Raw genomic sequence first — 23616 nt, forward strand, 5'->3', positions numbered from 1 at the left:
GTGTGGAGAAAGCAGACCTGCCCAACCAGGAGTTGTGGAGGAAGCCAGTACACTGAAGGAATCCTGCTGGAGAGCTTACTCTTTGCTCTCTGTCAACTGCAATGTGAAACAGTGCTTGAGACTGGTTAGGTTTTTATACACATTTGGATTTCACAAGGTGCAGTCTGGTTGTGAATTTGAGTCCTGGTTCATTGTATTCTGTCTGGTACTGCGTCCCCCAACTTTCTAGAGCAGTGGTTGCCCTGTGGTGGAAGCTGTCCAGCAACACTTCTGTTCAAAAAGGTTTGAAAGTGCCTGCCATATATCAGTGGTGGATAAACTCAGCTGTTTGGGCATGCTGGGGTTAGTCTCAGCACTGAATAGAACGTGAAGTAAACAAAAGGTGCTTAAAGATGATTTATGGTGCCTCTCCAGTTTATCACCATAGCCTGCAGTTTATCACACTGATACCACCATCACGCCTGTTTCTTGTTTCTGTTGTGTGCATGTGTTTGTTTAGCTATTGAAAGATCTTGTAATTAAGAGCTGCAGTTTTCCTGTAATCAAATTGAGAACAAAGAGCCAACATGTCATCATTTCCCTGCATTGGCAAGGTAATGCCACATCTGTTACCCGTAAAGAAATGCAGGGTCCAGTTCATAAAAGTAGTACATGTGATTTCTGCATTTAATTCTGTAGAGTTTATGGAGCTGGACATGTGCTTGCTGTGAAACACTGTGATATAGCCTTTCTCCTGTACATACAATATGGGACTTCGGTAAACATGCTAAGTACAACCAGAGTAAAGGATTATTCTAGCCAAACTAAATGATGGAATCAACCAGAAATGGGGAAAGAAAAATTTGGGCTTTAATGTGCACATTTTGTTTATTCATTATAAAAGTGTGTGTGTGTACATATATATACTTAGTTATTGAAATATTTTCATTGTGCAAATTAAACCTACCTTGAGGCAGGCTTCATTTATTTGCTGGCAGGTCACATGAATTTTTCCCCTCTTTATATACTGAACCATTCTTAAAAAGCAACTAATCTCCTGAGAGACTCTGTATTATTCCCCTCACCACTCTTTTGCATTAGGTGTACATTCAAAGCACCAGTCCGTGCTGCAGTAATGTTAGCACAAGCTCTTCCGTGTGTGTAAAGTCCAGACACAATAACCTGTGCCTTGGAATCATCTTTACTTGTGCTTATTTGTAGTGGGTCCTTGCAAATACTTTTTTCTAGTGTTCAGTATTTTTACCAGTGTTCTGGAAGAAGTATAAAATCAACCCTTGGAAAGTTTAGTAGATCTTTGGAGTATAGTAATGACAAGGATGAAAAGATCTGAATAACTTAGCAAGACACACATTTTTTGATTGCCTTCAAGATATTATGGTCTATAAGCTGTAGAAGTGGGTTAAAACCCAAAAAGGACAGAGACTGTACATGGAGAATGTGTAGCTTTGAAAAGGCTGTAGAGATGACTGCGTATCTGGTTAAAAATGAGCTCCCTGTGTGGCTCCTTTCCTAAAAAGAAAAGTGCTTTAAGGACACAGCTGAATCATTCTGAAGATCATTCAGAGGTAACTTGATCTCTATAACATGTCTCTACAGGAAGAAAATGTGTGATTTGGGTCTTTTTAATCTAGTGGGGACTATAGAGCTCCATGACTGTGAGCTCAAGGTAGGAACAGACAAAATGAAACAATGTGTGCTTTTTTACAGCCAAGGTAATTAGCCATCAGTTTGGCAGCGCGTTTGGTAGACCCTTCATCATTTAATTTTAATCAGGATTGAATGTCTCTTTAAAAAAAGTAATGCTTTGCTTTAGCTGTGAAAAGTTGGAAGCCACTGTGTGAAACAATTGTCATGTGATGTCATCTCTCGCCTATAGTTTTCTTCTCAAAAACTGAGTATAGAGTAGAGAAGGTTTCATATGAAGTGTAGAAATTTCTTTCCCAGAAAGATTAAATTGAGTTGTCAAGAGACAGAGAGATAACAGAGATTCCTCTCTTTAACCCCAGTATAAACCATTTAAAAGAATTCGGCTGTAATCTGCAAAATAGTGGTTTTGCTTATTGTTGCTTACTGCTTGAAGGATGAATGTAAAAGTAGAGAGGTAATGTGTTGTCTTGGTCATATCAATGGAGGATATCAGATGACATTGGGAAAAATACAGAAAATCACTTTTAAAGGTCAAAGTAATTTGCTAGCACAGGTTGAGAAAGTCCAAGTGAACAATACGAAGGTTCAAATTATTGAGTATCATTAAAATGAAAGAAGAGGAAGATTGCTTCATTTTACAGGAAGTAAGCTAAGTGATTTTCTTGAGAAGAGACATACCTGGATTACGTTTATTTTTAAATAGTAGTTCTAAGGGATGAATGTTTTAACTACAGAACAGACTCTAGAACAGGATCTTTCAAATTCAGAAAAGAAATATTCCCTGCTCCTCTGTTTCTTTTCTATTCCGATGAGAATTTGACATTTACAACTAGCTATTCCAGCATAGATAAATATAATCAAGAGAACAGGATAAGACCAAACTTACATTCCATCTTTTCAAGCAGGGATGTAGTTTCTATGCGTCAATATTCACACTTTGTGTCCTGACAACCAGAACTGATGACTTGATATACATTTTTTTTTTTATTCTTCCACAAAAAAAAAAAAAAAAAAATAGCCAAAAAGTCAGATAATGCTTCAGGCAAGCAAACAATTTTTTCTTTCTTCAGTCAAGTACCAAGAGGATGAAGTATTGGAGATTAACATAGACAATGCAGTGATATATCTGTCAAATAACTAGGGCAAATGGACAAATGAATAAGAAATTATGCTGGTTTGGGAGGGGACACGGATGTTCTACCATGGAGATCTTTTAAAAGAAGTTGATTCCTGTTCATTGAAATGCGTCCTGTAAGCCAAAGAAAAGTGCTCTTGAGTAATAGACAAAATGTAACCCCTTTCTTGAGTCAGAATTCTGAATACAGCTAGTTAGCTAAAAGATGTCAAATAACAATTTCTGGATAATTAACGTTCTGAGCGAAAGTGAAATCCAGAGCAAAAACTCTTCTGTTCAGTACCATATACGTTTTCCAAATAACTGTATGGCCAAATGTTTTTGTTTTTATTGTTTATGTTGAGTGCAACTCGTGGTGCAAACTTTTACTAGACCTACAAGTGGCTGGAGGACAATGAAAATACTGTGTAAAAATTTTATTGAAGAAAGTATGCTTTCTCAGTTTATAGCAAAGCAGTGATTACACCGTCTATATTAAACTGAAGACACTTATTTGAAAAGCAGCATCTTCCACACCTACTCATAAAGTCATGTTTACAAGTTACATGTTTTTGTAAGACACAGAAAGCAGAAATGGCTTCTAAAACTAGATTTTAAATACTTAACTTCTAGGCAAATTGAAAGAGTGGTCCTTAGTACTGTATGGAACATCCATCCAGCCTTACTCACCAAGAAATGACTTTCCGAAAGTGGAAAGAGTGCGCTCTAGTCCAGTTGAAGACCCTACAGAAGATTATGGAACAGATGACTATTCAGGTGGGTACATTCTTTTACTCTGATTGTGCATTTACTGGTCATATAATAGGTTGAAGGAGTGACCTGAGGCTCTGCATATGTGAAATGTTCAGTGAAGTCAATTCTTAATTTAAGATCAGAAGTATTTTTTTTCATAATTTTAAGTTAGATATTTTCATTTCATCCTTACGAGTTTGTAAGCATAGAGTTATATACTTTTAAGCTACACTTAAAATATTACAAAGAATGCATTGTTTTTCATATATAAAAATATTATATATGTGCATATATACATATGCACATATATGTATATGAAGAACATTACCTTCTATGTCAGTGTTGTTTCTAATTGATCCCTGTAGAAGTTTTTCAACCATTTTGTTAGACTTTAATAGAGTGAGATTTTTGGCACTGCGAAATGAGTCAAGTTGGCAGTTTCCTAAATGTAATCCAACATTAGGACCATAGGTGGTCAGGGCTGGTGAATCTCAAGTATAGCTCCAGCAAGGAAACAGCAGGACGAAGTTCAGTTTCATGTCAGACCTACTGTCCCTATTTTGGACTGAGAGCTGCTAAACTCCTTGCTTTGGTAGGTGATAAAACACTACTATCTCTGCTGTAAAGGTCACTAACTTCTTAAGTTTTTATATGAAGCAAAGTCACTTTACTTCAAGTTTACCTGATGTTAGGAGAAATTTCAAGGTGGCTGGCAAACTCGACACATTTCATTCACAAGAGAGCAGTGACCCTGGAGGTTATAACTTCACCCATGGGCTTTGTTCACCTTCATAAAGGCAGGAGTTGATTGCTCTCTCCTCCTATAGCAGGAAGGACCTATTTGAAAACATAGAATCATAGAATATCTCTAGTTGGAAGGGACCCATGAGGATCATCAAGTCCAACATCAGTGCGGGTGAGATGGAAGACTTGCTGATCAGCAGATAATAGCCGAGGCTTTTGCGGCATAAAGCAGCACAGAGGGAAGCACATCTGGGCCCTGGTGGCTGGTTCATTTGGATTGTGATAGCCACTTGGACCAGTTGTTACCCAGTTGATAACCAGAGTAGTCACTGATCATATTCATCATTTATGTTCACCTGCTTGTTATAAGTCATTTTGCTAATAATTCCTCTTTATGAATTACAGAAACCTTTGCACTTTTCTGAATAAAATTCAGAAATATTTGTTACTTATTAGGAAAACATTTGTTTGGATCCAGAAAGAGTTTCTCATTGATGGATTCTATAGAAGATGCCAGACTTGCTAAAAAATTATAAATCACTGTGAATAAATACTGAGGCCAGGATTTGCAAGGTCTTCAGGAACAGAAGAAAAATTCTTTTTGATGCAGCCAAATTACTATTTGGAATTCAGATCAAACAGAGAAACAGAATAGTTGCATTCTGCATTAAAATACTAAGTTTTAAGGAGCGCCAAGTACTAAATGAGAAGTTTTAATCCCTTCTGCCATTTATTTTGGTTTTATTACAGGTCCCTGCAATGCAGAATGCAGTAAAGTAGGGTGTGATGGGCCAGGACCAGATCATTGTACTGACTGTCTGCACTACTACTACAAATCTAAGAACAATACACGGTAAGACCAAGAGAAAAAATCTTCTCCATAGATTTATTAATGTATCTTAACTTCCTTTCCTCTTGTCTTTGCTGCAATCATGGATAATTCATTTTCCAGTGAATTTGACAAATTTTCTTAGGAGTTGAAAAAGCAAACCCTACCTAATACAGCCTTCAAACACTCTTCTCTGATTTCAACTCTTGATTATTTTTTCATAAGAGGTTATATATATATATATATATATATATATATATATATAAACTGTGATAGCTACTACAGCTTCTGTGATTGACTTTGAACAAGATAGGAAGAAATGTAGATGGTCAAAAATGATACTGTATGACTGTCTGACAAGGCATTTGCCAGTGAAATAGCATTTGCTGCAGGGAAAGAAATGGAAGAGAAAAGGCAGCTTGATGCGATGCTTTGGAGGGTTACATCTTAGTAAACACATGATCATTAGAAAATCAGCAATGCTGAGAAATACTTCTGCTTTGCAGTCATGATCCAGGAATGTGGTGGCAGGTTATTTCATTAACGACTCTGCCTTCTCTTCCCTGCTGTCTGCAGGATCTGTGTTTCGACCTGCCCACCTGGTCACTACAATGCAGACAAGAAACGCTGTAAAAAATGTTCACCCAATTGTGAAACCTGTGTTGGAGGCCATAGTGACCAGTGCATGACCTGTAAATCTGGCTACTACCTGAATGAAGTAACCAATAGCTGTATTACCAACTGCCCTGATGGGTTTTACCTGGATAAGAGTTAGTATTTCTTGTTGTTTCTTTATTGTGGGCTACAGAATTTGATCTGGGGAGGTTCCTGGAATACTTACGAGCAGGAAAAGTGTGTGTTGATGCATCTATTTCTTATCCTATTCTTCTTATTAAATTGTTGCCAAGTGTGGTCAAGAAGCTCCTCAAAAACCTTCCTTTATCTTAAAAACCATTCTTAATGGCAGGATGCCTTTTCTGCTTGTGGCTGGGAGTAACAGTAGCAGAACGAGGGCAGTTCAAGAGGAAGTCAGCTGCAGGACAGAGCAGGTTATCACTACTCCAGGAAGGGACAGGCAGCACCTACATTCTGAAAGTGAGGCATTCCACATTCCCTCAAATTCAAATATGGCACCAGAGAGAAGAGAGCTGAGGAATCAACCATGGCCACTGAACTGGAGCTCTAAGACAAATAGGCTCCTAAGGCATAGTAAGTGGTTCCAATTAATGTTTCTAACAGACCTAAGTACCTGCAGTGATGTGATGACCCAAGAGCAGTAATTCTGTGCCATCTGAGACACCTGCCTTCAGTTTCCTCCAGTGATTGCCGAATAGGCAGCCCATGTTTAATTTCCAGCTTTGGCCAGCAAAAATACTTAGACATATATTCAAACATGTGCTTAAAATTGCAGTGACTTCAGTTATCTTTAGACACATCCTTAAACAATAAATAAATATGTGCTCAGGAGCTTTGTTCAGCTAGGTACCTAACCTTTTGCTTTCTGCATCTGAAGCTGTGTGTTCTTTTCTAAAGATTACTAAAAATAGGTACTACCCTTAATTATTCCATTTTACACTATGTGAGAACTACAGTAAAGGGAATTCCTTTCCACCCAATTAAGACAGATAGATGAAAATTTAGGATTAAATGGGAACATGGAGGTTTTTTCTTCTCAGAAGGGTACATGGCACTGCATCTCAAAAGACAGCAGGTCCGAAGAGAGAGAGAGACATCTCTTAAAGCAGGGAGTTCTTGAGATAAAAAGTCAGGTGTTAAGTACTTTATGTGTTGACTTTATTAAGATCAGACCTGTTCACGCAGGTATGTCTTTAAGCATCAAATCAGGTAAGAGAGGACAGGCTGCTTGCATGGAAATTGCAAGAGGTAAATTGCAAGATGGTCTCTGGAACACATGGCAATCGTTACTGCATATCACTGCTATATGAAAGGACAATTTAAGTCCATATTATAAATAGTTAATGTCAATTTAAAATGTTTATGAAGATTTTTTAACAACCTCAAAGCATATTTTTCTCAGGGTACAACTATAACTTCAAATGTTTAGAAATAGATTAAACTGTTTGATGTTTGATAGAAAAAGCTACTGATAGGCAGAATTTAGGTATTTTAGTCTAGTTTGCGGCTTCTCTTCCTGACGTCCAGCTAGAAAGAATAAGTCATGTAATAATATATCCATATAGTTTTATTAAACATAACTGACCAAGGTTTTCTGGGCTGTTTTCTTTTTTTCCTTTGTAGATAAGATTGTTTGCCGAAAATGTAGTGAAAACTGTAAGACTTGTGTTGAATTCCAAATCTGCACAGAATGCAAACATGGCCTAAGGTAAGGAAATGAGGGATGTAGCTAAACACAATACCTGAAGAGGCTTACGAGGCTGTGGATACACAATAAAGAACATCAGATAGCTATTCAACCTTGAGTGGCCCTCATTTCATGTGTTTCATCGCTGTTTAGTTTTTTCTTGTGCTACTATATGTCAGCTTGGCTGACGGTGGCTTTTTAGAATACCTTTCATTTCAGGCAAAATAAAAGCCACTGTGATGTGGAAAGCTGGCTTCTTCACTTTTTTGACCTACAGTGTGGCAGTCAAGGATTATTTTGGAGGTAGAGCTGATGAATCATATTAGTCTTTCTGATTCATTCCTGTGATAGTTAGAAACTATTTTCTTATCTTTATTTTATTTCTTCATACATCCAGTCATTCACTTACCTCAAGTACCTCAGGCTCAATTCTATTATAATATAGTGTGCACATATTTTAAACAGCAGTGGATATTTTTTCTTCATAGGGGGACTTAATCGTTCTTGAAACTGATAGGTAAAACCTACAAAGCAGTGGTACACATTTCAAGCTCCTTTATGAATGAACGACCTTTTGATCCAAGCAGCAAAGGTCAAAAATCTCATAAAACTCATGACACAATGTATGCTGGCTTTATGCCACAAAAAATATAAAGTCAGTATTCAGTATCTGTAGGGGTTCTTCTTGCAAAATACAAATGTTCTGAGAATATTTTAACACTGAGCTTTCACTTTCTGTCAAAGTGGGTTTTCATCTCCTATAAAAGCTGAATGTTGTTTATTTCTAGGACATCAATAGCTGGATTCCTTTACATTTTGTAAAGGAATTCTCATTTCTGTATATTTATGTTGCATCTAGATTTTCCAAGTACCTATGCAATTTTTATTACAAATATCTCTCTTTTTTTAAAAGTCACTCTTTGAAAAGGAAGTGTAATCTAATGGGAAGGCATGGGATCAGATGAGAATGTTGGTCTGTTTACACTCTCTGTGAAATATGAGTATCTGCTTCCCTTTTAAAATGTTATTAAATTTGCAGTCCATGTTAAGATTTTGGAGAATTTTAATAGATTCAGCATGACCTTCTGTGTATCTGCAAAATCAAATTAGTAAATTAGCAGTTTAGAAGTTCCTACAATGGGCAAATATGTCAGGAGACCAAAGATTACATAGATTTGTGACCTTACAGGACATAATTGTTGTAGAAAAGTTATGCCCACATTTTCTTTATTTCTCAGGAATTGAGTTTCCCTGTCCATTAACACAATCAGCTGCTTGTAGAACTACTGAAGAAAGTAGACAACAACATTCAGTGTGAGAAGGAGAAACTGAAATATAAAAAGTTAAAAGAACCCAAACTTCATGTTTTCTTCGGCAATATTAGCAAACTGAGATTGATTTTTGGTGACGTTTTGAAAAAACACCATCTGTGTGGGTGTGAGAGAATGGATTCTTGCAGGACATGCATTTCATATTCCCCAGTTGTTCGAAACTTGCTGCTTTTTTTTGGCAGTTATCAATGGGCAGGGCCCTGGATGGGGCTTGAGAGACCTGGATTCCAGTTCTGATCCTGTTACTGGCCTGTTAAATAAACTTGGGTAAATTATTATTTTCTCGTCTGTAAAAACATGATAATGCTACCTGCCTTGTAAAGCACTTTGAGCTGTGTGGCTGAGGACAAATAATAAGAAAACAAGGGTTGTTAAGTTTGCTGAATTGCTCATTTTTTTCTAAACTGGGGCCATATGCACTTTTGAAAATTTCCAGTGGTGATGAGCACACATGACTTTTGCTGGATGCAATCTTGTAAAACGGGGTTAGCACTCACTCAGGGTAGTAGTCAGCAGAGCTGAAGAGCATTTTTAGAGAAAGAGTTGAGTTGGATGAAAGCTGAGGTTCCACAGAAATAGCAAACATGGCAGAGAAGTCCTAGCTCAAAAAAAAACCCAGTCTGCTCTAAGCACCCTATACCATGCAAGCATAAACAGCTACTTAGAGGGAAGCACGGAAATATGACTCTTTATGCTTTCTTTTTCCTCTGTTACTCACTCTTTTGTGCTCTCTCTCAAAAGTGCCTGCAGGCAGAATACCTCCGACTGTAATCTTGACAACTCTCCCAAGCCAATCAGAACTGGCATTCAGATAGGAGGTTTCAAAGGAAACTGCTATTGCAGAAGGAGGTGGTGATTTCCTTCTCTGTGAATCTATTCTTAGCCTATGCTGCTGCATAGCGTCAGGAGATGCTGCTGGTCTTTCAAGAGAAGGATGAGATCTTGTTAACAAATCCCTTAGCATTTTTTTAATACGGTGGTGCTGACCCTGTGCCAAATTCCTCGTGGGTAATTGCATTTCTCATGCCTGAATTTTTAGTACTCTTTGGCATTGTTCATTCTTTTTCAGTCCCCTACTGCTTGGTAGTATTTACAATGAGTTTGTAAACAGCTTCTGTATGGGCAAAACTGCATTTCATTCTCACTTGAACTGATTGCTGTCTCTAAATTTATAAAACATGACCAATGAAGGAAGCTGGTGATTCCTAACATATGGGTTGTTCTTTTAATAAAAGAGAACTATTGGTTTATACACGACCTTGTTGTCCTCTGTTGCTGTTATCTGCCCAAACATTGTGCTTTTTTCCTTTTTACAATAGTTTGCATGGCACTAGATGTGCTATCCGCTGTGAAGAAGGAAAATACCATAATGGCAGAGAATGTGAACCGTGTCACCGTTCCTGTGCAACGTGTGCAGGTACTCCACTGACATTTATAAGCATCATTTCCTTTCCTCTATGTTTTTAGCTCTGATTTTATTCTACTATGTCACAATTACAGTATATCGTGATTGTTTACGTGTAAAAACTTAATTATCTTGGTAGTTCTTTAATGTATTTTAAATACAGCAGACTTCTTTCAGCTAACATGAAAATCTAAGTTTTCTAATTGAAAGTGTGCCTACATTCTTTCCCTTTTTTTTTTTTTTTTTATCTTAGTAGAGCTCATTCTGGTTTCCAGTAGTGACCTCCGTTTTCTTTCTGGGATGGAATAATGCCTGATATATGATGTGCAAGCTTTAGAACTACCAACAGCCATTTCTTTCAGAAAAAGATACACTGAAATTATGTAATGTTATTTATTCTAGCAATTCTTTATTGCTTGATGTTACTGTTTGAAAGAAAGTAAGGCAGGTAAAATATAGTCTCTAAAATTATAAGATTTTGGTACGGTTAGAGATGATATCTGTTAGGCAATAAGAGGAACTAGCCAGTAATACAGTGTATTTTCTCTCTGGTTTAAGGTGCTGGAGTAGATGCCTGTATAAATTGCACACAGAGTTATTTTATGGAAGATGGAAGATGTGTGCAGTCCTGTAGTAGTGGTTATTACCTTGATCACTCTACTGAAAGTGGATACAAAAGCTGCAAAAGGTATGATCGGTGGCTCATATATGTGTCTGATGTTCGGCAGGATGTTAGCTATTACTGTGTTGCAAAAGATAATACTTATGAGAACATAAAACACTGCTGACTTCAAAAAATAGGAAAAATTTATTGCCTGCTAAGCAAATGAAGGAAAAGTTTTTGTGGGGTTTTTTTAATCTGAGTTATATTCATGCAGGTCTTCTAAAAGTGTTTTTTTTCTTGCACATATATATGTGTCCTTCACTTTAAAAAAGCTTGTAGTGAGCATCTAAGTAGCTACACACAGAAGTGTAAAATGTACAAATCTGGCAGAGGATCTGCATTTCTCAGTAACAAACCAACAGAGTCAAACTAGGTTTTTTTAATTGCAAGTTAATTAGTATCCATAAGGACTGTTTCAGTTCTTCAGCTGCATATTCACAAACATGACACAGGTACATTACCAGACTTCTGTCCAGAAAATCTCACCTGACTCAGCATACAAATAAGTGGATAAGTCTTGGACAAGGCTGTGCTGGGCTATGCAAGGAAGCAACATTTTTTTCTATTCCATTCTTTGTTAAACAAATACCATTTGTCGTCCTTTGGAACCATTTATTACTGACTCACTTTAAGTTCTACAGTTTTCCACACAAAAAAAATAGTTGATACCCAATGAAAATGTGATGGAGCCAGAAGGGTGATGAAAGAACTGGGCAGCAGGTCAGTCTTTTCCATCCTGTGGCTTTAGCTCATGCCTTGCTAGCGCATGTATGGCATGCATACTATGCTGGCGCATGTACGCCACATGCTGGCGCATGTATCAGCTTAATACTGGGTTGTGAGTGGAGTTAATTATTTGTTGCTATTATTATTATCAGAGCAGCTGATACCTCTAGAAACAGCCAACAAGCCCTTTGCAATACGGAAGAGGTCTCCTAGGAGCTCTTGTATTTGGTGAGGCTGTAGGACCAACTCCTGCCATTGTCTTTCAGATGCGATGCCAGCTGTTTGGATTGCAGTGGTCAAGGAGACAGAAACTGTACAAGCTGTCCAAGTGGCTATAATCTAGACACTGGTGTCTGTGTAGTGGGAACAGTCTGCAAGGATGGTGAGTGCAATTCTAAAAGATCCCTTTTACCACTGCCAGCTGCTTCTTTTACATGTATTAGGTTGGTTTGGTCTGTTTCTTTTCTTTTGTCACAGCCTTGATTTGAGGTCTATAGTACTTCATGATTTTTTCAGGTTTATGAAAAGGAGAAAACTACATTCGCATCTATTAACAAGATTAGTCACATCCACTTTACCTGCATTTTCCTAGAATAGTTTTGCCCCCTGCCAACAACCTACATTTCCTTCCTTATCTGTTTTTCAAAAGTCGTTGCTTTCAAAAGGTTTTTTTTTAATGAAGACCCTAGTGTACTATCAATAGAATCACATTTATGTATTTCACCACTTTAAACTGTGAAAATGGTGGTAAGTAAAAAAGAATTTTAAGTGCCTGAAGTAGTGCTTGAATTATGTGAAAGGGTAATGAGAACAAAAGAATTCTCAAATTGGGAGCACCCAATTTATGGTGGAGATTTGAACTTCCTCTGTGGCAACCAAGATAGTATTCTTATTGCATATGATCGGCTTAATTATTCACTAATATTCATTCCTTTCAAATGTCACAATTACAGAGACACTTAGATGACATCATGCTTCCCTAAAATGTTACTATGTGAATTACTTGTAGATATAGCCCAACAAATGCAGTCCAACAGGAAAATCGTACCAGAACAAAGCCCAGTGTTAAGCCGTGTGGAAGATACCTAACATCAGATGCACAAAAACTAACAATGACTCTTGAGTCCAGCTCATTTTCGCTGGATTTAGTAAGAGTTTTACCAAAGACTTAAAAAAAAAAAAAAAAAAACAGAAAAGGTCCGGGACTGAGTATTGTTTCTATGGACCTTTACAGCTCCTGTTGGAATTTAGGCCTTCAAACTTTGCAAAGTATTCTGTTCATCATAAAGTTACAATACAGGTCCTGGTAAACCAGTCATGAGATTTTTCACATCAGGACATTAGAAGCGTCATTGTAATCTAGAGTCCAGAGCTACAGATGGACAAATGAAGAGGAAGTGTAATGCGAAGAGTTCTGGGTAACCACTGTCTCAGTGTGGTATTGCACTTGAGTTCCGCAATGCCCACATTTGACGTACCAGTTTGGTCTCTAATAGGGTTGGATAAATCTGTCCTTCTTTGTGCACATGCTACTTCAGTCAGAGACACATTAGTTGCCTAAGACTGAGGACACCTCATCTCAGCACTCTCTGCCTCGCTCTTCTAAGTGCAGCTGCCATGAAAGGGCAACACATCAGTGCATGGGTCCTCAGGCAATTGCACGCTGGATCCCACCACACAGCATATGTGCTCAACAGTCTAGAGTAGCCAAGGAAAGGCCAGAAGGGTGGTTTTTCCCGTTAATTTACAAAGTGTAGAGGGTCTCATTTCTTTGCCTGACAGTCAAGCACTGGTTATCAGTCTAACTCACTCTATAGGATTTGCGTTTCTGTTGAGAATGTTTTATTCTTTTTCTGTGGTTTGACTGTTTTATTCTTTTGATTCGTAAAAATTGAGAACAAATTCCTTTGCTGTAAATGTCACTGTTTTCTAATTTTTCTCTTTCTAATCTTTTTTTCTTTTTCACAAATGGATACCAATCATTCCCTGTCGGACCACACAATATCTCTTCCTGAAAAAAAAAAATAAAAAAAATGCTGTTGACTGAAATTCCTTTTGATGGACCAAATTTCCTACTTGCTACCTGCTCCCGAATGGTCTCTTCAACCAAATCTGCCTGTCTGACCAATTAAAACTTCCTCCATTATACACGCCATGCTCTCCAAACCTTCAACTTCTCCTCCTTCTCTTGCTGCTGCCCTCCGGAAGCCACGGAAGAGTCCTGGGCCGAGGGAGGATTCTGTATGCTGGTGAAAAAGAACAATCTCTGCCAGCGGAAAGTGCTTCAGCAATTGTGTTGCAGAACATGTACGCACAAGGGGTGAACTGGCACCTCCCAGCGTCCTCCTGCTCCTGTAGACTTACAGATTAATCCGTATTATTGAAAAAGGAAAAAAGGACAAAAAAAAAAGCCACCTCTCTCTCTCTCCCCCCTCTTTGTCTGGGGAGATGGTGAACTGTTTGTTGGAACTTAAATGGAAAAACTACAACACGCCTACCTTTCATAACTGGGTGTCTAGAGCTGAGCATCCAGGATCACAGAGTCAGTATTGTGTGACCAAAGCATTTGATGCCAAAATTAACATTTAACTCACGATTTGATTTCCTGTCAACCTTAGGATTATTCCTGTTTTTTGAAGTTCCTTTTTCTTCCCTTTTTTTCCTACTTCTTTCCCCTTCAAGATGTTTAAGGAGTGTTTCAAGAATACAACACAAGTTTACATGGATTAAAACTAAACAATATAAAAATGTTTGCATTAGTCTTTTTTGTGCTATGTGTATTGACAGGGGGAACTTGAGTTCCTGAGGGGATCAGAAACATCATTAGCAGCAGGACTAAGTTCTGCCCCTTTTGTAACAGTATTTAAAAAAAGAAAAGTGAACATTTCTGCACACATTTCTTTCTTACTTCCTCTGCTGTGTGCTGTTTTTTGTATCACATGCAGTATGTATATATGTTTGCCTAAAATGTGGTTTGGGTCATATAGATTTCATTTTTAGACAGCTAGCTTATTAACAGATATGCTAGGATTTTTATTTTATTTTTTTAAATTGTCAAAGCTATTTCAAATAAACTTTAAAAAAAGCATTGTTCCTGTAGCGAACAAAATCAAAAGATAGTACTTCTCTTGGTTTGCATAAGCGAGAGTAATGTATACGCTCGGAAGTCAGAAAACATTGCTAACATGTAAGAAGTATTCATAAATTATTGTTGTCTTGTAATGTTCACGAAAAAGGGGATATTATCATAAAGATATGTGGAGCTATTTCATAGTGCCCATACATAAATGCCAGTGTGACTATATGCGATAGGATGTGTTTACAGGACTAGAATTATAATTGTGCCAAATACATCTCCAGAAATAATTACATGTAAGGCAATAAATCAATGGTTCTCTTGGTGTAACAATCGTGTCATGATGGGCCTGAATCTGCTTTTAACTGCTTACAATAGAAATTTCAGCAGGAATAGTCCTGCTGAGGCCAGTGGAGTTACCTCACTCTAAAACTATCCTGGATGGTAAGAGAAGTGGCCTCTGCCTTTCTGTCTTTGCCCAGGTGCACAACTGCCAGTACAAATTTCCATTTAATATATCTTCATCAGCTTCGCCTAGCATACTGTTCAAAAGACAGTCATTTAGAAGAAAACAGAAAATTGAACTTCAAAGATACTGTTTTCAGGGGATAGTACTTAAAAGGTACAAAGTGACTTTCTCAGTGACTTTCCAGGACACACAAATAGAAAATGGATTGCAGGTGTTTAAGCATGTAAATGTTAGAAAACAAAGAGGATCAAAAATGCTCGTGGAAGTTTTACAAATGAATGGATATAAACCTTTAGAGGTAATGTACCACCTTTAGCAGAGAGCAGATAAACTATTACAACCTGCTTCTGTATGACAGGGGGCCAGTCGAGCTCCTTTGGTGCCCGTTACAGATTTCCTGATAAACATTCAAATTTCAAAGAATTCAATTTGTGCTAGTTTAACTACTAGTTTGTTACTGCCTCATTGCTCAGTATAACATGTTTAACTAGAACATAATGCTTTCAAAGTTTAAGTTAATATTATATATATATTATATATAAATATATATTCATAATTGAGATTTAATTATGTAATGGATTGTAAAGAATTTGTTTGGATACTTACAAATGTCTCTAACACTATTATAGAGAAGAAATTAGTATCTTTGTTTTCTTTAAAAAAACTGACACATTGTTATATCCAAATTCGTTTCTACTGAAAAATACTGTACCTGTGTAAAATGTTCAGCTGTTATTTGTAAAATAGGGTAGCTCTGTTGTAATTGATATTGGCCAAAATCAATGTTATGCCATATTTTATTTTTTCTATTAAATTAACCTGAATTCCTGTTCTTTTGGTCTGGAAAAACATGTTGATAATCTGTATGTAAAATATCTTTGTTGAAGGGCACAGGTAGCTTTATGGTATAGAGCACTTAGCGCACACAAGTCATTGAAACAAATTGGGAGGTTAAGGGTGTTTCATTTTGTTGCAAATTCTTTTTGTCTTAAGTGATGGAATTTATGATTGCAGAAATGTCTGTATTCCGTGGAGGTCACCTCTTGTGAAGTAGCAGTACAGCCATGTCTGAACCCTAGTGGGTAGCAACGTTGGCTTCCTCTGACCTGTAAGAGTTTGTGATGAGTCCAGTCTCTTGCATGCTTAGGATTGAAAAGTGAAATGCGTAACTGCCTATTGGCTCCGACAGTTTAGGAGGAAGGTTTCATCTTCACAGTCATATGTGGCCGTTTGCACAGCGAGATATTGATGTTTGTTCACATGCCAATACACACATCCAGTACACCTCAGATGACAACCCCGGACTGCCACTTGAGAACAGAAGGCTGTCTGTCCTTGCCGGTAGATCAAAAGGGCTCCATGTAGAGTCATCTGTGACCCCTGCAGAGTGAGATCCTCCATCAGCATTAGCTGATGCTCTCATATGTTTCCCACTTAGTCCTGCAACCTGAGTGGAGACCGAGGTGACAACTTATCCAAGAAGCCGTATATTCATAAGACGTTTTAACTGCATTCACTGAGAATTTCCTTTAAAAAAAAACACTTTTCAGCCTCAAACAGCTCATTGTCACCAACTCGGTTTCAAAACAAGGAGCTAGGTTATCATTCTCACAGTTTCCCTGTCTGTCCTGGGAGCTAGCTTGTGTGAGATGACACGTTCTCAGTGGTAGTTTGATAAGACCACACCTGGAAAGAAGGTTGGCCTAATCCTTACACCACTGCTATGTGAAGAGCTGCTTCTTTCAGCTCCCACCCCACCTTCATCATCCAACTTGCATGAGAAATTCAATCAATCATGGTGTCTTTTATTTTCAAGATTTAATCTTCTTTAGGTAGGAAACGTACGAAGAGTGATAATAAATTTGTTATAGCTCTGGCCAGAGAAGTCTGCTCTAGAGGACATGTCTGTAAATGTTGAACTGTGAAGTCTCACAGACAAGGAAGCATAGAACTGGGTCTTAGGCTGAAAACCAGTACTTTCTGGTGTCCACTCAGACTCGTTGAACAGTTTTGTTTGGATGCCTTAATGGCAGTGGCCAGATGCAAGCAGAATTCATAAGCAACACTGGAATTAGTCCTTGTACAAGAGGATCACTGCAGCGATCAGATTGCAGTTGAAGGAAGCTAGTTTGTTCCCAGCTGCAGAGTTTTCTTAAGTGTTCAATCCTCCCTCTCTAATTCAGTGGTGCGTAGTTTGGAGTGTTCAGTTTTTGACACTGAGTTGTTGGCATGCAGAACAGATGTGTACCGTTTTAGGAAAATCAGAACCTGCTGAGCATGAACAAATTGATACTTTTCTCCACGTCTGAAAGGACTGTGGATGGCATCAGTCCAAATCCATTCATTGATTTCTGCCTTATTTTTATCACGAGCCAAAAAGCAGTATCATATTGAAGATGCACTTCTAGTTAAGATATGTCACTTCCAGGGTAAAGTATTGGCCAGTTCATGTCTGTTTAGGAGAATCCTTACATAATCCTTGATTTAAATGCAAGCTGGCCACCCAAGTAGACCGCTTCTGTACTAAAACTCTAAAAGACAATGACAGCTTTAGTCCATAAAAAAAAATCTCATACACGTGCGAAGACTGTTTTTAACCAGAAAAAAAGTTCAGCATGCCCCAGATGTGCAGAACATCCTGCAGAAGCCTGTTGCGTGAGGACATCATTTTATACTAGAAGTGTTTCTTTTTCTGCAACGGGGCTACAGCCTTACTCCCTTTCTAGCTGCAGCTCTCTGTCTAAGCTGCACACCAGTGTTACGAGATCAGCAAATCACATACCTGCCAGGATACGTTGGTGGAAATCTTATGCTTCTGACCATTAGCTCCTGTGACTCTTGGCTTAGCCCCTGCCTGCCCACACCAGTCTCCACTGGTACATGCTGCCTTTTTCTGAAGAGGCTTTGCAAACTCCCCCTCTGTGGAGAACACCGTTTTCTAATAAAGATTTCCCTATGAGACCTTACAGACTACCCCAATCTCTACTGGGATTGCAACTTTCCAATGTCCTGTGAAATTCTGAGCAACCCCTGCTACTGAATATGTTGTGTAATAGCAGTGCTGCTGCTTGTTCCACATTGTCAGGTGATGATAAGAGATACGATAGTATGAGCCTTGAAGATGAGTAAACCTATGTACAGAGATACTAGAGCTGACTACAGCAATTTCACCCATCACTAAATACAACTTGGAAGTGGTGATGACCAAGTTAATCCTCATAATAGCCACATTGCAATCAGAGTGAGTGTTACCGGTATGAGTGGCCACTTTATGTAACTATCTGCTACTTTAGAATGAAATTATTTCGTAAACTGAATGACTGTAAGAAGGCCTGTTATAAATTCAAGATTCCTGTAAAGACATATAAGTGACTGCTTGTACGAGTTGAAGCTTTCTAATTTGCAGTGCAACTCGCGGAACAATAACTTGTCTGTGATCCGTTACCACGCCTTATATTTATATTGGATATGCCATTGTCATGTCATTGGTACAGAATGAATCAAGAAAAGTTCTGCCATTAGATGTTTGTGCAAAATATTTTAAGCAATCATTAAAAAAGTTTTACAGCATACAAAGAAAAATCCTAGTCAAGTTTTCATCAAAAAAGAAACTAACACCCCCAACAACTTGCATGAGTTTGTTCAGAATGTGCAGTTTCAATATGTGAAAAAAAAAAAAAGGTTGAAAATGTATTTTTGATGAATGTTTTGTTTAGCAGGGGAAAAACTTTTCTGTTTGGCATAATTTTTATTTACTTGTCTTACTTAACTATCTTGGGAGAGTTCCATTTTTAATGAAATTGATGATCTGATTATTTACTACCACCTGAGATGGTATTGGGGCTTAAATCTTTCTCACTAGCAATGACTAAAGAATTGTGAGTAGCAACACAATGTCCTTGAGAGCAAACTAAGGCTCTAAACCTTAGGACTGCATCCAGTCAGTGGAAGTGCAACCAATACCTGCAATGCCACCATTGGTTCCACACTGATGAGCAAAGAGAATTAAAATCTATTGTACTGGGACATTTCTGTGAAGTCTCAGAGCACAGTAACATTGGGTCTCACTAGGGAAACTGTTCTGAAATCCTCAGGATAAAGCCAGAGAGATTGCAATAATGTTCACCTGCTGTGCAAGAGTAGCAGATACCACTACAGAATTATATTTTAATAGCCACACTATGATTGAAATGATCGTGGGAGGGCTTTCTTTCTGGATTAGGAAGCAATGTTTATTGCATAGAAACGGAGCCAATTTTCACTTCTAGCATGGGAAATGTAGTCAAAGGAAGCATATTATGGTGAGAAGGCTCTGAGCATTTAAAAAAAACAATTCCAGTGAGCAACAAATGCAGCCACTCAGTGCCACACCAAAGGCTGGCTTTTGTTACATCTCTTTTTTATGAGAAGCTCATGCATTTGCTGCCAAAGATGGGCAAGGCACAGCTTAGAAGAATGCCCCTTGTACAATCATTTATTTATCAGTGTTTCTCAGTGTTTGGGGGATGGATTTGTTGAAGGTCTTCTGGGAAAACAACATCACTTTTCAAAGCAAAGAATACTGTCCCATCACAAAACACAGTAGGCATCTTTGCTTTATGGTGTTACGCAATGAGCTGATTAAGTACCCATTTTTCCAATCAGCCTGGGGGGCCTAAGCTAGAACACTGACAGACAGTGAATATTTATTTACCCAACGAGAATTAATGGTTCCATGAGACAAACTCAATAATAGCACTGAATGTTCCCTGGAGCATGACAAGTGTGATTTAGTTGCAATTGAGATAATGCTGCATATCTTTTCCATTTACAATTGTCCTTGGCCCGACCACTGCCCTGCTCCTGATGCCTGCAGATGTTCTTTGAGATGTGGGTAGGAAGGAAAGTCTGGCACCTGGTTGCCAGACTCTATAGATTGCGTTGCTGTCAGCCATGGTGCTTGTGGCCATGATAATGTGCTGTTCTGTGCAATGACACTGGATCAAAAGAAACAAATAACTGAAATATGCATTACCGAATAAAGCAGCCCCTTTTCTTACTCCAGGAGTAAGGTCATACTGAAATGAAGTTGTGTAAATACAGCTCTTAAAATCATAGAATGGTTTGGGTTGGAAGAGACCGTAAAGATCATCTAGTTTAAACCCCTCTGCCATGGACAGAAATACCTTTCACTAGATCAGGTTACTCAAAGCCCCATCCAACCTGACCTTGAGCACTTCCAGGGATGGGGCAGACACAACTTCTCTGGGCAACCTGTTCCAGAGCCTCACCACCCTCAGAGTAAAAATTTCTTCCTTAGATCTAATAGAAATCTGCTCTCTTTCAGTTTAAAGCCATTGCCCCTTGTCCTATATTTAAAGCCATTACCCCTTGTCCTGTCTTGCTGAGTTTGCCCCTAGCACAGCCTCCTTGAACACTTTCAATCCCAAGGCTGAGCTCCCATAGCCAAACGGTGCCACAAAGCCTCTCTCCCGCTATGTCTAAATTAGAAGGGCTGAATCATTTGCCCATTTCTGCACCACCAGCAGGGAACACGTGACCAGTGAAGGGAACATCCTGGACTGTGCTTTCCAGAGTAATCACGATAAGCAATTACCTTAGCTATTCCTGAAACACTTATAGTTGAGATGAGGAACCAGGGGAGATTTTAAGCAAAGAGAGATGACCATCGTAAGAGTATTGAGTTGGCGTTAAGAGTTACAGATAGGAATAAAATTTACTCTTTTATACCTCTCATGAAAAGACTTAATTTGGTCTACCCCTTACTTCCAAGGAGGTAAACTTGTATCTTTCTGGCAGATTTCTTTTGGGCTTTAATATGTATTTATCTCTGCAAATTAAACAGAAATTGCATTTGATTAGCAGTATGAATCTGTCTTGCTGGATCTTGTCAGGGAAATAGTTTGCCTGCTGAAATCTGCCCGGTTATCAGCAGATCTGTGTTCAGATCCTAATTAAGTTGGAGATCTCTAATACAAACACTCTGTGCAGGGGTCTCTCTGCTTAACACAGATGACACCACTGAAGCACTGCCCTGAGACATCCAGCTCTTCCCACTGCAGGTTTACATCTATCCAAGTCAGACTGCAGAAGTTATGTGGACAGGAAAGTCTCTGCGTGTACAAATCACGTAGTCCTAGCTGTTTGACATAGGAGAGAGACACTGTGCTACCATGGTTGCCTCTGGAACACCACATGTGTTTTCCTCCGGCGTTGAAGGAGCCTGTCTTTAATGTACTACAGATGCAAATAACAGCAATTTTACTCAATGCATACAGTCAACTTCCACCTTTCTTTTGCGTATATCACAGGAAATTAACTGAATTTCCAGAGCAGTACTATCAGCACGACGAGATAATTTTCAGTGAGATTCAGGTGTCTCCATTCCACTACCCTTTAGGAAATTCCCAGCTACTGAGCTTCACAAAAAATAGCAAGCTTAACAAGATCAGACAGGGAAGTTTCTGGTTGGGAAGCTCCAGAAATGGATAGGCTAAACAGACTTTTTCCCATTGTCAGTCTAACATTTTCAGTGTTCCATAGTACTTCTGCCTAGTTCAAGAAGTGAGAAGGGTACAGAGCAAAGCATTAGCAATACAGAGTGGGACTGCTCCACTCCCCTTCCTGTTTTCTCATGGGGCTGTCAACTTTCAGGCTCCAGGTGAGCAGGAGAAAACCTTTCCAGGCTCTGACCTTTGTGCTTACACAGGCAAGGGAGAAACCCTGATCCCAGCCAACTTTCATTTCCAGGCATCCACATTATTAGTACAAATGGAGGTTTAAAGCTGATCCTTAAAATGCTAAAAAAAAAAAAAATAGTACAAATGGAGGTTTAAAGTCGATTTTTTAAATGCTAAAAAGTGTCTTTCTGGAGTCTATTTATACCCACTCAGTACCCCTGAGGGCTCTGGCTCTTCAATGGGTTTCTAACAACCATTGTGTAAATACTACAGAGAAATGAGGGAAGAAACACACAGACTAAAGAGGAGGAAAAAAATCCCGTTGTGTCAGCAAGAAGGGCAGCTTTGGCTAATGTAAATATTTTTATTCTGCAGGGGCAAGAAGAGAGGGCTGTGTAAGATAGTGTAGTTGATAAAGGCAGTTGCCTCTCTCCTGCCTGTCACGATTAAAGCTAACCTGAGGCTTTGTGTGATCTCAGCTAATCCTGCAACAAAAGGGCCTTTCATCCTAAAATCATTATATCATGCTCAGCTCCACACACCGCTGTTCAGGGAAGAGATGTTCATCCCTTTTCAAGGTTCTGCTTTGTCCCTTGACACAAGGAGGGACTTCGGTGACTTAGGAACCCACATCCTAATTTCAGCCTCTGGTTCATCACTGCCTAGAGCACTTTTGAAAAGACTTCCACTCCTGAATTCTTCTCATTACCTCAAATCACAGGAGCCCAAAGTTTTGCTCATGAAGAGTATCATCTTCTTTGTCCCTTCTGCATATCCAAACAGGGAGACAGAAATTTGGTCATTGTGTAAAATGACTGAATGGAGAAGAATAATTAGCAGGAGGCTGAAAGCTGAAGCTAGACAAATAATTGGAAACCAGGCTCAAATTTTGTATGACTGCCCAAAATCTGGGGGGAAAGGAAATGCTGTAGTCTCAATGCCCTTAACATTTTCAAGATGAAAACAGGATTTCTTTCAGGGAGCTGAAATCTATCAAACATTAAGGCTTTGGGCTAAATAGAGGGGTAACATTAAGAGGAATCCTCAGGGTGAATTTTAATGGCTTGTTATATGCAGGTTAGTCTAAGTTCCTTATGGACTTAAGCTTTACGGATAAATATTTCTTCGGCAAAACTCAAGGAGCTGATCCCATGAGCCAGCCAAAATAAAATGTATCAAGGACGAACATGGAAAAAGCAGAGAGCTCCCAAAGACCAAATCCTCTCAGTTCTCACTGCTGACTGATGAAAAACAATTCTGATCAATGTTTCTTTATGTGCTCTGTGAAACCTTCATAACCCATAAGATTACATACAAAAGCCTGAGTACAAAATCCATATCCATGTTCCCATGAAAGTAACAGAAGCAAAAGGGAGGAAATAAAGTCATTTCTTCATTGATTATAAAGAAAAGCCACTGGGGAGATGTTATAGGAGATAACCACTGAACATTTTAAGATTAGATAAAGTGATATTCTGATTAAGAAAAGTGGGGAAGTAGCAGGTGACTTGTAGTGACTAAGTGTCACAGCGGGGCTGCAAGAGAAAGATTCATTTATGACTGGAAGCACACGGAACTCTGTATCTACAGGCATAACTTACAAGGATATTCCCACTCTCATCTAACTGGTGTCCTGAAACTCCACGTGCTGTCAATGAATGGCCCAGCTTTTGGAAAGCAGGAAATAAAAGATAAAGGCTGTATGCTTAGTACTGCTTATGCAATAACATAGCAACAACGTGGCAACTATGATAGTGCTCTAGTCTGGGACTCAGGATCCTGAGGCAGGTTCTAGCCTGCTATTGCATCCTAACTTGGTGATCTTACTGCAGCTCAGGTTTTCTGCCTCCTTAAT

The 23616-nt window shown here is 38.7% G+C and overlaps 1 protein-coding gene across 3 annotated transcripts in view; it reads left to right on the forward strand.

The window, feature by feature from the left end:
• The window catches only part of PCSK5 (proprotein convertase subtilisin/kexin type 5), a 256122-nt gene that overhangs the window by 181147 nt on the left and 51359 nt on the right, over positions 1–23616 (forward strand). For 2 of the 3 annotated variants that reach the window (XM_086629996.1, XM_086629997.1), the window contains exons 14-20: positions 3395–3538; positions 5009–5111; positions 5664–5857; positions 7347–7431; positions 10061–10158; positions 10705–10834; positions 11803–11918. In XM_086629996.1, the coding sequence (XP_086486122.1) occupies positions 3395–3538; positions 5009–5111; positions 5664–5857; positions 7347–7431; positions 10061–10158; positions 10705–10834; positions 11803–11918 (870 nt within the window). Of the gene's footprint in view, positions 1–3394; positions 3539–5008; positions 5112–5663; positions 5858–7346; positions 7432–10060; positions 10159–10704; positions 10835–11802; positions 11919–13744; positions 13861–23616 lie in introns of those variants that run through there. The other variant, XM_086629998.1, reaches the window with a different exon arrangement.

Source organism: Tauraco erythrolophus, chromosome Z (genome assembly GCF_009769465.1).
Source record: "Tauraco erythrolophus isolate bTauEry1 chromosome Z, bTauEry1.pri, whole genome shotgun sequence".
NCBI classification, from domain to species: Eukaryota; Metazoa; Chordata; class Aves; order Musophagiformes; family Musophagidae; genus Tauraco; species Tauraco erythrolophus.